Genomic DNA, 14733 nt, shown 5'->3' on the forward strand with positions numbered 1-14733 from the left:
CCCACAGCAGTTAATTATTCCCTCTGTTGGTTGTACTTAAAAAAAAAAAAAGATTATGACATGGTATTAACCATGTTATATTGTAAATTACCGTTAAAATATATAACTCTTCTAGACTGTAGGTAACTCAAGAGCAGAGACAGTACCTTTTTCCCCCTCCTTCTTTTTCATATAACATTTACAAAATGATTGAAGTTATTCTTGCTTAATAAGAAAAAAAATAGAAAAGAAGATACAGAGCAGAGCAAAGGAAAAACAAAAATCACATGTAATCCCATTACATAGAGATAACCTCTGCTAATATTATTATACTTGCCCCTTACTTAGATATATATATATATGTGTGTATGTGTGGGTAGATTGGTTTTGGTTTGGGATATATGATTTTTTACTGTTTTCAGTCTGCCTTTCCTCAAAGCCATTACTTCTATTTCAGCAAATGAGTAAATACATAAGTGGACAAAAACAATGCCCCCTACTCTTTGAGAGTGATGTCAAAAGAACTACCATATCTACATGACCTTGGGTACCTCAGTTGTAGACAATAGGGTATACAATTCAATGGATTATGGAACGTGGGATGTTTGTATTATAAATACTCCAAGCAGATAATGTTTATGTGGAAGAAGCAAAAACGTGTGGGGGCTGAGAAGGACCATCATCATCCGTTTCCTCACAGCCCCTGCCAGTCACACTGGCTCTCGCTCGGGTTTCTGCCTGCCAGATGGTGTCTAACCTGGGTGCTTCTCTTTGCCCAGGGCTGGCAGCTCTTGGCTCTCTGTGTTGGGCTCTTCCTTCCCCACCATCCTTTCCTGTGGCTCCTCAGGCTCCACCTAAAGAGGAATGCAGATTCCAGGTGTGCAGACAACTAGCCAGCTGAACGGTTTTCGTGGCTCTGAAAGTCGACAATAAGTCATAAGTATTTAGTAACCTGCCAGGTACATTTGCGGAGGAATGTGTGAAACGACTGTTGGTATAGGAGCCCTTGGTTCTCCTTTGTGTGAGGCTTGGAAAATATTTCCTTTGTTGTGCTAAATCTCTTACAGAAGGCTGCAATAAAGGCTTGAAAAATTGACAGAGAATATTTTTTTTTTAAAGATTTTATTTATTTATTTGAGAGAGAGAATGAGATAGAGACAGAGAGAGCATGAGAGGGGGGAGGGTCAGAGGGAGAAGCAGACTCCCTGCTGAGCAGGGAGCCCGATGCGGGACTCGATCCCGGGACTCCAGGATCATGACCTGAGCTGAAGGCAGTCACTTAACCAACTGAGCCACTCAGGCACCCGACAAAGAATATTTTTAAGTGAAAAGTCTTTGTACATTTCAGGGCTGGATGACTTAGCAAGAGTGGGTGCTCATTCCCTAAAAGCAACTGTTTTGTTTCCTTCGTTTTCCCTGTAGCTATTTTTCTACGTTGAACTCTTTTATGTGGGAAAACTTCCCCGAGGGTCTTCCCTCCTTTTATACCTGTGTGTATTTGAATTGCTTCAGAATTTTTACCCCCTTCAAAAAGACATTTAAAATCCACCTGTCGGTATGGCTTTCTTACAGTGGGACCCAGGGCACCCAGCCAGGAGTTATCAGGATCATTCTGTGCAACAGGCTCGTGTTATGCGACTTAAATAGACTCTGGCTCTAAAACAAACAGAACAAACACAATGATAACAGAAAACAACTTAGAAATAAAATACTCCCGAATTTGTATTATATTTGGGGGACTCTGTGATCAAAGTCATGTGATTTTATTTATTTATTTATTATTTATTTATTTATTTATTTATTTATATTTTTAAGTAATCTCTATACCCCAGTGTGGGGCTTGAACTCATGATCCCAAGATCAAGAGTCCCATGCTCTCCTGAGAGAGCCAGCCAGGCACCCCAAGGTCGCGTGCTTTTAGTTGTAGTCACTGAAGAACCCCCAGACAAAGGGTGGCATTTTAAGATTTATTTATTAGAGAGAGAGGGAAAGAAAGAGAGTGTGCACGTGCAGAGAGGGAAGAGGTAAAGGGAGAGGGAGAGTCTTTTTTTTTTTAATATTTTATTTATTTATCTGACAGAGAGACACAGCAAGAGAGGGAACACAAGCAGGGGGAGTGGGAGAGGGAGAAGCAGGGTTCCTGCCGAGCAGGGAGCCTGATGCGGGGCTCGATTCCAGGACCCTGGGACCATGACCTGAGCTGAAGGCAGCCGCTTAACTGACTGAGCCACCCAGGTGCCCCGGGGGAGGAAGAGTCTTAAGCAGACTCCTTGCAGAGTGCAGAGCCCAACGCAGGGCTCAATCTCAATGACCCTGAGATCACGACTTGAGCCAAAACCAAGAGGTGGACGCTTAACCATCTGCACCACCCAGGCACCCCAAAGGGAGGCATTTTAAAGATTTCATTTTTAAGTAATCTCTACAGCTAACGTGGGGTTCAAACTCACAACCCTGAGATCAAGAGTCACGCACCCCTAAAGGGTTTCATTTTAAAGTCTGCCTAAAAGGCACTTTACAATACAAACATATTTGGAGGTATTATCAGTCTGCTTTTATAAAAATTATGTATAACAAATGAGAGCAAATAAGATCTCTATCCAGTTTTTGCATTTATTTACTCCAGTGGTTTTGTTTAATGCTTAAGATTTTTTAAGAAGTGCATGTTTTATAGGGTTAAGAAAGAACATACATGTATTTTTTTGTTGTTTGAAGGTATTTTCTTACCAAGTTTAGCAGTCAAGCACTAACCTCCATGTTCCTCCAAAGAGAACTCTGCTACATCATGTTTCCTAAGTTAGCCTATCCTATTTTCATACAATTATTTCCTCTGTATTTGTTAATATAATTCCTGTCTATTGATCATATAATGACTGGTAACTTTAAATCCATTTTGTGACTACAATAATACAATAAAGAGGAAGACTGCTTTATGGGGAAGTTTGATTCAGTCAGTTGCAAAAGTAAAGAAACTAGAATTTGAGAAAAGTTATAGCAGTTTAATATTATCATTCAAAAAGAATTAATGTCAAAGTTAGCGTAAGACTTGATAATGTACACCAACCTAATGTATTAGGTTGTCTCAAATTTATTCCTAGGCTTTATCTTAAGTTGTGTATTATAGGACAGAATTTGGAAAATATGCCATTTACTGTCAGCGATGTGTGGAAAGAACACAACAAAATGGAGATCGAGAAGCAAGACCCTCAAGAATGGAAATTCTTTCAACCCTTCTTCGAAACCCTTACCATCATTCTTTGCCCTTCAGTATCCCCGTGCACTTCATGAATGGGATATATCAGGTGGGTTACACTTTCTGCCCTGATGAAAGCATGCTTGCTTAACCTTGAATCTTGCGTGTAGCTTCTGTGGAATAGGGGAGTGAGACTATCTTCCTACCTTTGTCATCAGCTGGCAGTGATCATAAATGTGCAAATATATTACATCTTCTATCAGAACAGCTGAGTTTTGAAACACTTTTGCTAAGGATTCACACTGAAATCCAAATTGAGCCAAATAAGGGAGGAGTTTTACTGCTTTTAAAATTCTGATAGAGAAAATCAAAAACACTTTGGTTGAGGCTTTTCCCAACCAGTGCACTTGCTAGGTGAGAAAAAAATACTGACAGTGGGTGTGTATAGACTTAGTTTTTTCAAAGTCTCCGAATCTCAAGAATTATCTGGGAAAACTCCTCTCAGGCCTTCCAGCTCTCAGATCTAGGTGTTCACTTATTTTTTCTTATAGATTTTATTTATTTATTTATTTGAGAGAGAGAGAGAGCAAGAGAGAGCACAAGTGAAGGGAAGGGCAGATGGAGAGGGAGTAGCAGGCTCCCCGCTGAGCAGGGAACCCAACATGGGGCTCGATCCCAGGACCCCAAGATCATGACCTGAGCCGGAGGCAGCTGCTTAACCGACTGAGCCACCCAGGCGTCCCCAGATGTTCACTTATTAACGGAAGCAAACATGTTCCAAAGCCGGCAGCTAATCTTTGCCGCCATAGCTTTTTATCACAGAGTTCAGGTATGTAACTGCATATTAAAGAAACAAACAGTATTTATTTTTATTTATTCATTTTTAATGGAAGTGTTGGCACACAACGTTACACTGCTTTCAGGTGTACTACGTGGTGATCCTACATTTAGATACATTACGAAATGATCACAAAGATAAGTCTAGTTACCATTGTCACCATACAAAGTGATTACAAGATTATTGACTATATTCCCTATACTCGAATCTACATCCCCATGACTGTTTAAGTTCATTTCTTGTTTACTTTTTTCCATTAGCTTAAAGATTGCATATTGTACTGTAGTTCTCGGTTTGCTTTTAATGGGTGGGCATGATACCTCTGCAAGATGTTTATGGCTGTCAAATGATCTTTGTATTTTGAATTCATGTCTGTTGGCTGAAGCCAAGATTTCTGAATTCTTACAGCAACCTAGCAATTAAGATGACATTAATTTTCTCCAGTGGAGATTTGGTTTGGGGGGGAGTTAAAGCACCTAGATAAATATATGTTATCATTAATCATGCATCAAATATGCCCTGTCTCCCCCCTGAAATCCCTCTTGAAATTTAAGTTTGAAATGTACATAGTTTTTAATTAAGAGAACAACTTTGTTATTTCTGCTTAGGTAGTTGGATTTGATGCATCTACCACAGTGGAAGAATTTTTGAACACTTTGAACCAAGATACAGGAATGAGGAAGCCAACACAGTCTGGCTTTGCATTATTCACGGACGATCCTTCTGGCAGGGATTTAGAGCATTGTCTTCAAGGAAATATAAAGGTGAAGCCAACTCCTTTTAAGAAGGCACACCCGGCAAACAGCAAAGAAGCTACTACAAATAGCAAAAGCTATTTGCAAAAAATGTAGTTCAGGAGGTTTCAAAAATTTTAAATCATCTAATCTGCACAATAAAAAAAAAATTGTTGAAGTAGAATTCTTAAACACAATCTGCACACACACATGCTCCATGTTAAGACAGGAAAGGATTAATAATAGCAATACCACCCTAACTAGTAGGGTAATAAGAGAGGAGGTATGGAAACCCTAATAAAATAGCTTTTTATCGTGTTCATTCACTAGGCAATATTTACCTGTTGTAGGAGCTGGGCTGGACCTTCTGGGCAATGCAAAGAAGGACCAGAAGTAGTCCCTGTCCACAGTGAATTTATAATTTGCTTGGGAAGAGCAGCCTTATATGCTGATAAACTTAAGCCAAAATTTAAAGTGATAAATGATTTAAGAGTCCTGTGAATGTTCCACAGAGATTAAGTTCAGCACTGGAAAATCAGGAAGAGCTGAACTGGACTTTGAAGGACGGGTAGAAAATGGGCCTGTGGAAATAAAGAGGGAATTGCAAACATAAGGAAAATCATGAACAAAGATGGAAAATTGGAAGATTTTTTAAAAAATCTTTTCTAGGTCATAGTAAAATGACTTTAATAAAGTTTCCATCTAGCAATGGTAACAGAAATATAAAATACAGAACCATAGAACCTTACAGGAATAGCCCTCTTATTTGCAAATGAGGAAGCTGTAGCCCAAGAGCAGAAAACGATTTACACCCATAGCACAACTAGAACTGGGTCTGGGTCCTTTCCTTACTTGATATGGTCCTTGATTGCTCTTGGGAATAAGCGCCTTGTTGCAGGGTGAAGGTATTTCTGTGATTTGAAGATGAAAGAATTGAGGCAGAATAGGAGAAGAAATAGAATCAGAAGTAATAGATCCCACAGGTTAAGAGGACATGAAATGTCAGTACTTTTCCTCGAACTACCGAAGCCCAACTTCAGTTGCAGATCAGCCTGTTGGGGCTAGAAGGGGTTCCACAGAACACTGTTGAAACTCATACTTAGTTCATTAGAAATGTTGGTTAATAGGTGTGCTACCCGCCTCCCCACCCCTCTGCATATGTGTCTGCATACTGAGAAATCTAGATAAAGGAATGTCTTTTTCTCCTCAGCTCCAGGTATATCCTATCCGGTTCAGCAAATTCAAATGTAAATTTTTGAGACACACATTCCTAGAGCACTGTTGTTAATAATTAGTCAAGAAGATAAGCTAGTCTTTTTGGTTGACTTGAGCTGAGTATACTGCTTACCACATATTTTTGAAAACTTTTATTTATAATTCTCTAGACGACCTGTTAAAAAAAGCAAGCAAACATTTATTTGATACCTGAAGAATTTTTTTTTCTTTCCAATCAAAGAATCTTAAGATTACATTTCAAGTTTCTTTGAGATAACTTCAGTTATTCCAGTCTTTATAAACTCAGAAGGTGGAAAAGTTGCTTCTTCAATGACTAAATTATGAAAAAAATTCCTGGAATCTTCTTGTTTCCAGTCTCATGCAGTCTTTCATTAAGATTCCTTTTTGAGGAAAAAATTCATGGCCACAGTCCAAAGTTAATGGGTGTCCAAGGGGATAAGTGGACCAAAGAACAATTTATAATTAAATCTAAAACCAGGAGTGCACAGAAGCTTAAAACAAAAGGCTTCAGTCTGTTTGGTTTGATCATGTTAATTGGAAATTTTTCAGTCTGCAGACATGCTTGTCTTCAAAAAATGCTGATTTGAGAATTGCTCTAAATCTCTGTTTTCCACTTCCCTTCTAGATATGTGACATTATTTCTAAGTGGGAGCAGGCCTCCAAAGAACAGCAGCCTGGGAAATGGGAAGGTACGAGAACTGTTCGTCTAACTTATAAAAACAGGTGTGTAATGCTGTATCCAAATGTCAAAGTATGGGTGTACCGTTATGCTCAAATCATGCGCCAACACTTTCTCATTAAATAGCCTTGCTAGTTACAACATTTATTTGTGTGTTGGTTTTTCAGTAAAAGGAAACTCTGCTTCTCTAGGGAGAAACTGTCACATAAAATTTTGTTTCTCACTCTAGTCTCTTTAAGTCATGAACGGGTATATTTTATAAAAATATGAATTTGGACAAAGATTAGGAAAAAACTGTAAGAAAGAATAGCTGCTTTCTTAAGGTGGTCACTACATGGGTGAATTTTTTTCACTTTCAACAGTTTCTTTAGCATTACATTTTTCATAAAGATTAAATACTCAAATACTCTACTGAAGATCTGTAGTAGGAAGAAATATTTCTGGGGGCACCTACCTGGCTGGCTCAGTCGGAAGAGCATATGACTCTTGATCTTGGGGTCTTAAGTTTGAGCCCCATGGTGGGCATAGAGATTACTTAAATAAAACAAAATCTGGGGCGCCTGGGTGGCATAGTCAGTTTAGTGTCTGCCTTTATGCTCAGGTCATGATCCCAGGGTCCCTGCTCTGTGGGGAGCGTGCTTCTCCCTCTCCCTCTGCCTGCCGCTCCCCCTGCTTGTGCTCTCTCTCTCTCTCCCTGTCAAATAAATAAATAAATAAATTCTTAAAAAAATAATAAAATAATGGGGCGCCTGGGTGGCTCAGTCCTTAAGCGTCTGCCTTCGGCTCAGGTCATGATCCCAGGGTCCTGGGATCAAGCCCCGCATCGGGCTCCCTGCTCGGCGGGAAGCCTGCTTCTCCCTCTCCCACTCCCCCTGCTTGTGTTCCTGCTCTCATGTATTTTCTCATGTATTAGCAGAAGGTAGTACTTAGTAAAAACAGTGTTCACTGACCAGGTGACATAAACTGTACAAAAAAATAAAAAGGTATTTTGCTGATTTTATGTGGATCTTCTACCCCATAAAATAAGAAATCTAAAATATCAGACCAGAGAATTACTGGTGGAATTACTGATTTAATGGTTACTTCTTTCAGAAGCCAACTTTTGGAAGATGTTCGTAGGCCTAAAATTGGAGTGTAAGAAGTAAAGACACTACTGGGGTGCCTGGGTGACTCAGCCGTTAAACGTCTGCCTTCGGCTCAGGTCATGATCCCAGGGTCCTGGGATAGAGCCCCACATCAGGTTCCCTGCTCAGCGGGAAGCCTGCTTCTCCTTCTCCCACTCCCCCTGCTTGTGTTCCCTCTCTCGCTGTGTCTCTATTTGTCAAATAAATAAAATCTTAAAAAAAAAAAAAAGAAGTAGTAAAGACACTATATAACAAAGAATTTGATAGCCTTTGATCCAGTTAGGGATTTCTTTTCCTAATGATCTGTCCCACAGAAATACCCACATATGTGAATGAGAATATTCCAGTACATCCCAGTATCTTCTTTGCCATATGTTTTGTAACAGTGAAAACTAAGTGTTGGGAGGGACTTCACGTGTTTATTAATAGGGGAATGGTTCAATAAATATGGTGCATTCATATTGGCGCCTACTCTCAGAAGGCCACCCACTGTTTTGAACGGATTCCTTTGATCCGAATAAATGGCAGTCATGAGCCATTGGTCGTAGCCATTGGAAGGAGCTTCTCTATTCAGGGGTTCATGAACTGTGGTGATTTGCAAGAGTTGTGAGTAACAAGAAGGTGATTGTTAAGCTTTGGTATCTAAGATTTTAAAATCATGCTTCCTGGAGATAAGCAGGATTACTTAGATAATGGAAATCTAGTAGGCTCTACTCCTGAAGGAACCTCTTGCCACTGATGGTAGCCTTTATCTGTGGTCCTTTGGTGACTGGCAAGTACAGCAGGTTGGAAGACTTGCTCGGCCTTTTGGCTAACATCAAGTATGGAAGACTTGGACCTTCCGGATGATTTTGTTTTAGTTCTGTGATTGCTGGAGTGGTGGTTCGTAAGGTGCGGGCGGTGGACCTGCAGCTTCAGGATCCCGTGGAAATACATTACAAGTGCAAATTAGAGGGGCGCCTGGGTGGCTCAGTTGGTTAAGCGACTGCCTTCAGCTCAGGTCATGATCCTGGAGTCCCGGGATCGAGTCCTGCATTGGCTCCCTGCTCAGCGGGGAGTCTGCTTCTCCGAGCTCTGACCCTCCCCCCTCTCATGCTCTCTCTCTCTCTCTCATTCTCTCTCTCAAATAAATAAATAAAAATCTTTAAAAAGAAAAAAAAAGTGCAAATTAGAGGCACCTGGGTGGTTCAGTGGGTTAAGCATCTGACTCTTGATTTTGGCTCAGGTTGTGATCTCAGAGTCGTGGGATCAAGCCTGGTATGGGGCTCTGCGCTCAGCCTGGAGTCTACTTGTCCCTCTCCCTCTGCTCCTCCCCCTGCTCTCCCTCTCTCTCCCTCTCTCTCTCTATCTCTAAAATAAATAAATAAATAAATAAATAAATAAATAAATAAATCTTAAAAAAAAAAAAGAAATGCAAATTATTAGGCCCACCTCAGACCTATTGAGTCAAATAGAATCTCTGGGCATAAGGAGTCTGTGTTTTAACAATTCTCCAGGCGATTCTTACACGTGCTAACTTTTGAGAAGCACTGATCTGGAGGTCCCCATTGCTGCTCTGTCTCTTAATCTTACCTTTTGTGGAAGAGAGCCAACTCTTGGACCTGACCTGCCATCTGTCTTTATACAGAGAGGTTCAGGAATTCTCATTTGGTTTTCTTGGAACTAAATGGAATTATTTCCAAGTCTAAGACGATTCCTAATAATGCATACCTTACGAATGCTTAGTACATGCTAATTCTGTCTGTGATGGCTATGATTGGAACCCAAATCAAATCTGGATGAAATGGAGAAAGGTAGTCTTGAAACACAAATAAGAATAATACTCCAAGTCTAGCAAATGCCATTAGAAAGGATAAAGAGAGTTGTGAATAACACATAATAAAGATTGCCTTGTCAAAGAAAAAAAAAAAAAACCCATGACAATATCTCTGACAAAAAAAGCAACTCAACCAAAAGGTTTAATTTTTAACAGAAGTTTGAAATGGCTGGATAGCCACAACTCTGAGAAAGTACTATGTTTCTACATACGGTCACGGTTTGCATGTATGTATAAATAGCTTAGACAATGAGCCCTAATTTCCAGTGACACAGTGAGGAGGGGAACTGGCCATGACCTATCATGTGGCCAAGGACTTGGTTCTTCACATCAGGCAGCACTGTAATGAGCGAAACTGCACACTAGCTCTCTATCGTGGAATTTGTATTTATATTTAGTAAGTTAATGGAATTTTAATTATTTAGATTTAGAGGATAAAGTTCTAATTAATAGCATTTGAACTTGTTTTCGTAGGCAACCATTTGGAAACTAATGTTTAAATTCTGTTTATGTTTAAGCTGCTTATTCAATTTGGTTTCATACTGTGTGTTTGAAACCACAGAAGTCAAGACATGTTTTTAACAAAACAAAACTGGCAAGGGTCCTTCCCTGAAGAAGACAACTCTTCCTATCCCCCCCTGAAATACAAGGTTATTTTCAGTAGTCCTTTGTGATTATTAGTTTTCTGGAGCATAGATGGACATTCCCATCTCTGCCATCTTTAACACCTGTATCCTTTGGCTCCTAAGCCAAGAAGCATCTTGACGGGTCATCTAGGTTATCCCATTTCTTCCAGCTGTGTTCACACTAAAAAAGTTTCCAGAATGGCTTTTTGGGGGACGAAGACAGAGTAGGTCTTTGGAGCTGCCCCTGGAGCCAGGGTTCTCATGTCCCCTCTTCCACTTCCTGTTACAGACAATAAAGGTCATTGGTACTGTTAAAAAAAAAAAAAAAATCCAGGGGCACCTGGGTGGCTTCTGCCTTCAGCTCAGGTCGTGATCCCAGGGTCCTGGGATTGAACCCCACATCAGGCTCCCTGCTCACCGGGAAGCCTGCTTCTCCCTCTCCCACTCCCCCTGCTTGTGTTCCCTCTCTTACTGTGTCTCTCTCTGTCAAATAAATAAATAAATTCTTAAAAAAAAAAAAAATCCAGAATGAAGAGACTCTTGTGATTCCAAAGACCACTACAGAAGAACCCTAATAACAATACTAACAGTAATAATAATAACCAACATTTATTGACCACTTACCACACACCAGGCCCTGTGCTGAGCTCCTTCTATGCATCTTCTGATATAATCCTAGCAACACCCCAGTGAGACGGGTATTATTATTATCCCCATCTTACAGAGGAGGAAACTGAAGCTTTAGTGTGTTAAGTCACTTACCCAAGGCTACAGAAGGGGACTTTTCAGGCTTTTTTGGCAAATAATTCCTGTGTTTAGTGATTCTACCATTCATTTACCCATTCATGCCGTAAACATCCGTTCAGTGTGCACCAGTGCCAGGCCTCATCGAAGCCCTGGGGATTCAAAGGTGAAAAGACCTCCCCTACCCTTTAGAATCTTCCAGTTTACAGGGAAAGAAAGACATGAAATCTTAGCAATGTAATTAATCCTGTAACAGGAACAGTAGAGCAGAGTAGTGAAGAACAGGAGCTCTGGAGAAACACCGCCTGGGTTATAATCCTGGCTGTCCACCTCACTGTGTGGCCTTGAGCAAGTCACTTACCACCTCTGTGCCTCAGATACCTTCTACATAAAATGGAAATGCAAACAGTATCTACTTCTAGGGCTTCTGAAGGACTAAGTTTGGCAAATGTAAATCCAAATTGGAGCCAGCCACACAGTAAATGCCCATCCATATTGGCTCTCACTATGAATATAACATGTGTATGTACAAGACGTTGTGGGAATATTGAAGAAGGCTTTGCAGAGTGGTGCCTTCTGAGCAGATGACTTGAGGTGGTCGCCGTAGAGGCAGCAGGCAAGGGGGTCACGACTGCAGTTCAGGAGTGTCATCAGTAGACACTGGAGGAAGGAATAGGGAAGGGAAGTAAGTGAACAAGAGGAGGAGAAAGACAACAGCAGGAAATAAATGCTCCTAGGAATGAAATATGGAGCCAGTTGGAGGCAAACAAGGGTCCCCCAGCAGCGCTGGAAGCCCTGCCACGTCCAGGTAGCAGAACTGGTCCTCGTAGTGATGACATTTCCATCCCACAGCATTCCACTTCCTGGTGTCAAGTGAGGAGGTGGACATTTGCAAATAGCCCTGCTGTCTGACCCAGGCCCTGCCTGCATGACAGACGCCCACTTCCTCTACTGCAGGTCTCTTTAGGACTGGGGAGTGCCTAGAAGCTGGTCATATTGGAGACACACCACATTCCCCTGGCACCTTGTCTCTTCAAGACCGTGGATTTGAGTTTCTGACTCTTGATCATTTTTGTGACTCTCTGGTTCCTCTCCACATTCTGTCCAAGTCCCTGTGTAGTTGTTGGAGCCCAAACTCTTTCATTAGGGGCTTGAGTCAGCGATTCTCCATGTTGTCTTCTTATATACGTGTTCGGAATTGTTATTCCCTTTTTGCCTATAGAGCTTCATTTCCCCTTCCCAGGTTCCATCTTTTGGGCATGCCAGAAAGAATAGAAAATGGGTCGGGCTCTGCGCTCAGGGGGGGAGTCTGCTTGAGGATTCTCTCCTCTCTCTGCTCCCCACCCCAATAACTCTCTCTCAAATCAGTAAATAAATCTGTAAAGTATGGCAAGGTATTGCTTACCCACCCCACTGTCGTAACATCTACAGCATTGACAGCACCCCGTGCCTAGTCTGGAGCCTGAAGTCAGAGCCCCCATTTCTCCCGAATAGTGAAGCGGCAAAATGAGTAAATAAAGAAGGTCACTGAATTGCTGAAGGCCTCCTAGGCAAATAAAAGATATCTCCTATTTCAACAATAATAGCAACATGTAGACTATTTTTGAACTCCTAAAGCTGCTTATCTGGATACGGCAAAAAAAAAAAAAAAAAAAAAGGAGTCAAAACATTTAAATGTATAAATAAGATCTTTTAGACCCCCAGAGAAAACTGCCACCCCCACCCATTTGATGTTAATTTAGAATCGAAACCTTCATTTTCTATTCCCTGGTATGTCTAAGGTATTTAGGAAAGATCATGAGTGTTTTGAGAATTGCTTTTATACAGCCCATTGAAATGAAGGGTTACATCAGCATCCCTTCCAAGAGAGGGCATATTTAATTTCACTCAGTGCCTTAGGTTCTTCCTCAGTAGCACTTAAGGATTTGGTATTTTATGGCATAAAAAATAGCATAGAAGCATTCCTCAACCTCAAAACAGCTTTTCCTCTGCTGAAAATATTATATGAAACAGACACAGAGATCACTGACAAATAATAATGGTCTCAGTTTGTATCACTTGGGGAACTACGTTAGAATAACCCCCTATTAGTCCTCTGGATTCCTCTTTACGTTCTTCCTTTGTAAGAATACCATCTAATGAAAGATTTTCTCTTTTTTTAGACTATATTTCTCAATGCAAGCTCGTGGAGAGACTGATAGAGAAAAGTTGCTGTTAATGTATCAGACAAATGATCAAATAATAAATGGACTTTTTCCTCTGAACAAGGACCTGGCATTAGAAATGGCAGCTCTTTTAGCTCAGGTAACTTCCGTGTTATGTAGAGTCATATTTAGTAAAGGTAAGATACTAATTTCTATATTGATTTAAATGTAGCAAAACAATATATCTTGTAATTCTTTAGATTCACATTGCTATGATTAACACCTTAAAACTTATGGGCATTGTAATTACAGTTTGACTCAGAATTGCCGACTACAGTAATGTCAACTAAGACAGTATTCCTAATGGAACCTAATTTCTTAATTATCTTGAAAGTATCCCTCTAGGCTCTGCATTTAATAAAGGAGTTTGAGTGTAGAGCTGCAGGGCTAAGGGCGCCATGCTGAAATCATTCAGTAATCTAATAGGAATCAGTCTTTGAAAAGGCTAGAGCACTTTCTCTGGCCTACCCATTATATCAGTAGGATTAACTTCAGACTTTTATAAACACACACTCAGAAATTAATAGTGACTTAATCCAAATAGAAGTATGTTTGTCTCTCACATAGAGAGATAGACATGCTGGCTCCCCTGCAGTCATCAGAGGCATGGGCTTTATCTTGCTCTCCATCCTTCTTCCCCTAGCGTGTCCCCTTCACGGTCCTGGAGAGCTGCCAGAGCTGCAGCTATTACATCAGTGTTCCAGGCATCATGATGGAGGAAGGGCTGAAGCAGGGCATGCCTTCCCGTCTTTGAGAAACTTTCTGGAAGTTACATCGAACACTTGCATTTATGTCTCCCTGGTCAAAACTTGGTCATACGGCCTTGCCAGCCTACAAGGGAGACTAGCAAATGTAGTCTTAGCTGGGTGGCAAGGAGCAGCACTAAATTCAAGGTTTTTATTACTCAGAAAGAAGGAGAGAATAGTCATTAGAGAACTCACCGGAGTCTGTGCACAGGTTAAGTAAAGAAAAATGTTAAGGCAACTTTATGATGTGTCATCAGGACAAAGGCTTAGATTCCCCAAGGTTTTTGGTCCTTGCACTCTGCACACAGTCCCAGGACATCTCTTTATCTACCACCTGTCATTGATTCCCAAATCTTTTCTCTCCAGTTCACTTCTTTCATGGGCTCCTTAAATTCGACATAGTAAGAACTGAACTCATTGTCTTCTCTCCTTTTCCTTCACATTCTGTGTCTTTGCTGCTACTGTCTCCGTGCAGTCCCCCGTGCAAGCTTCCAGGAATCCTCACTGACTGCCCTCCTTTTCACCCGGTCCCACCGGTCACCATGTCCCACCCATTTTAACTCTTAGATACATGCTCCTCTCCACTCGTCTGCATGTTGGCCACCATTGCTATGGTTTGGACCACCGTCATGTCCTGCTAACACTCCTGCGGCCGACTTCTAACTCATGAGCCTTTCTCTGGTCTGATCCCCCACAGATTTGTCCTCCACCCAGATACTAGAGCGATCGTTTCAGTTATCTACATAAGCAATGACTCCAAGACTCCATCACTTAAAATAATAGTTTGGGCAGAGATGAGTAAGGACAGCTTGTCTCT

At 41.0% G+C, this 14733-nt stretch overlaps 1 protein-coding gene across 5 annotated transcripts in view; it reads left to right on the forward strand.

Annotated features, from left to right (window-relative positions):
• Nucleotides 1-14733, forward strand: part of PLEKHH2 (pleckstrin homology, MyTH4 and FERM domain containing H2) — a 106472-nt gene that overhangs the window by 77663 nt on the left and 14076 nt on the right. For 2 of the 5 annotated variants that reach the window (XM_006746816.3, XM_031017602.2), the window contains 5 exons: nt 759-856; nt 3101-3278; nt 4616-4771; nt 6603-6700; nt 13129-13270. In XM_006746816.3, coding sequence (XP_006746879.1) covers nt 759-856; nt 3101-3278; nt 4616-4771; nt 6603-6700; nt 13129-13270 — 672 coding nt within the window. Of the gene's footprint in view, nt 1-758; nt 857-3100; nt 3279-4615; nt 4772-6602; nt 6701-13128; nt 13299-14733 lie in introns of those variants that run through there. The other 3 variants (XR_014149258.1, XM_031017607.2, XM_081833482.1) reach the window with 3 other exon arrangements.

This window comes from Leptonychotes weddellii, chromosome 10, assembly GCF_054177405.1.
Source record: "Leptonychotes weddellii isolate Sample4059 chromosome 10, ASM5417740v2, whole genome shotgun sequence".
Lineage (NCBI taxonomy): Eukaryota > Metazoa > Chordata > Mammalia > Carnivora > Phocidae > Leptonychotes > Leptonychotes weddellii.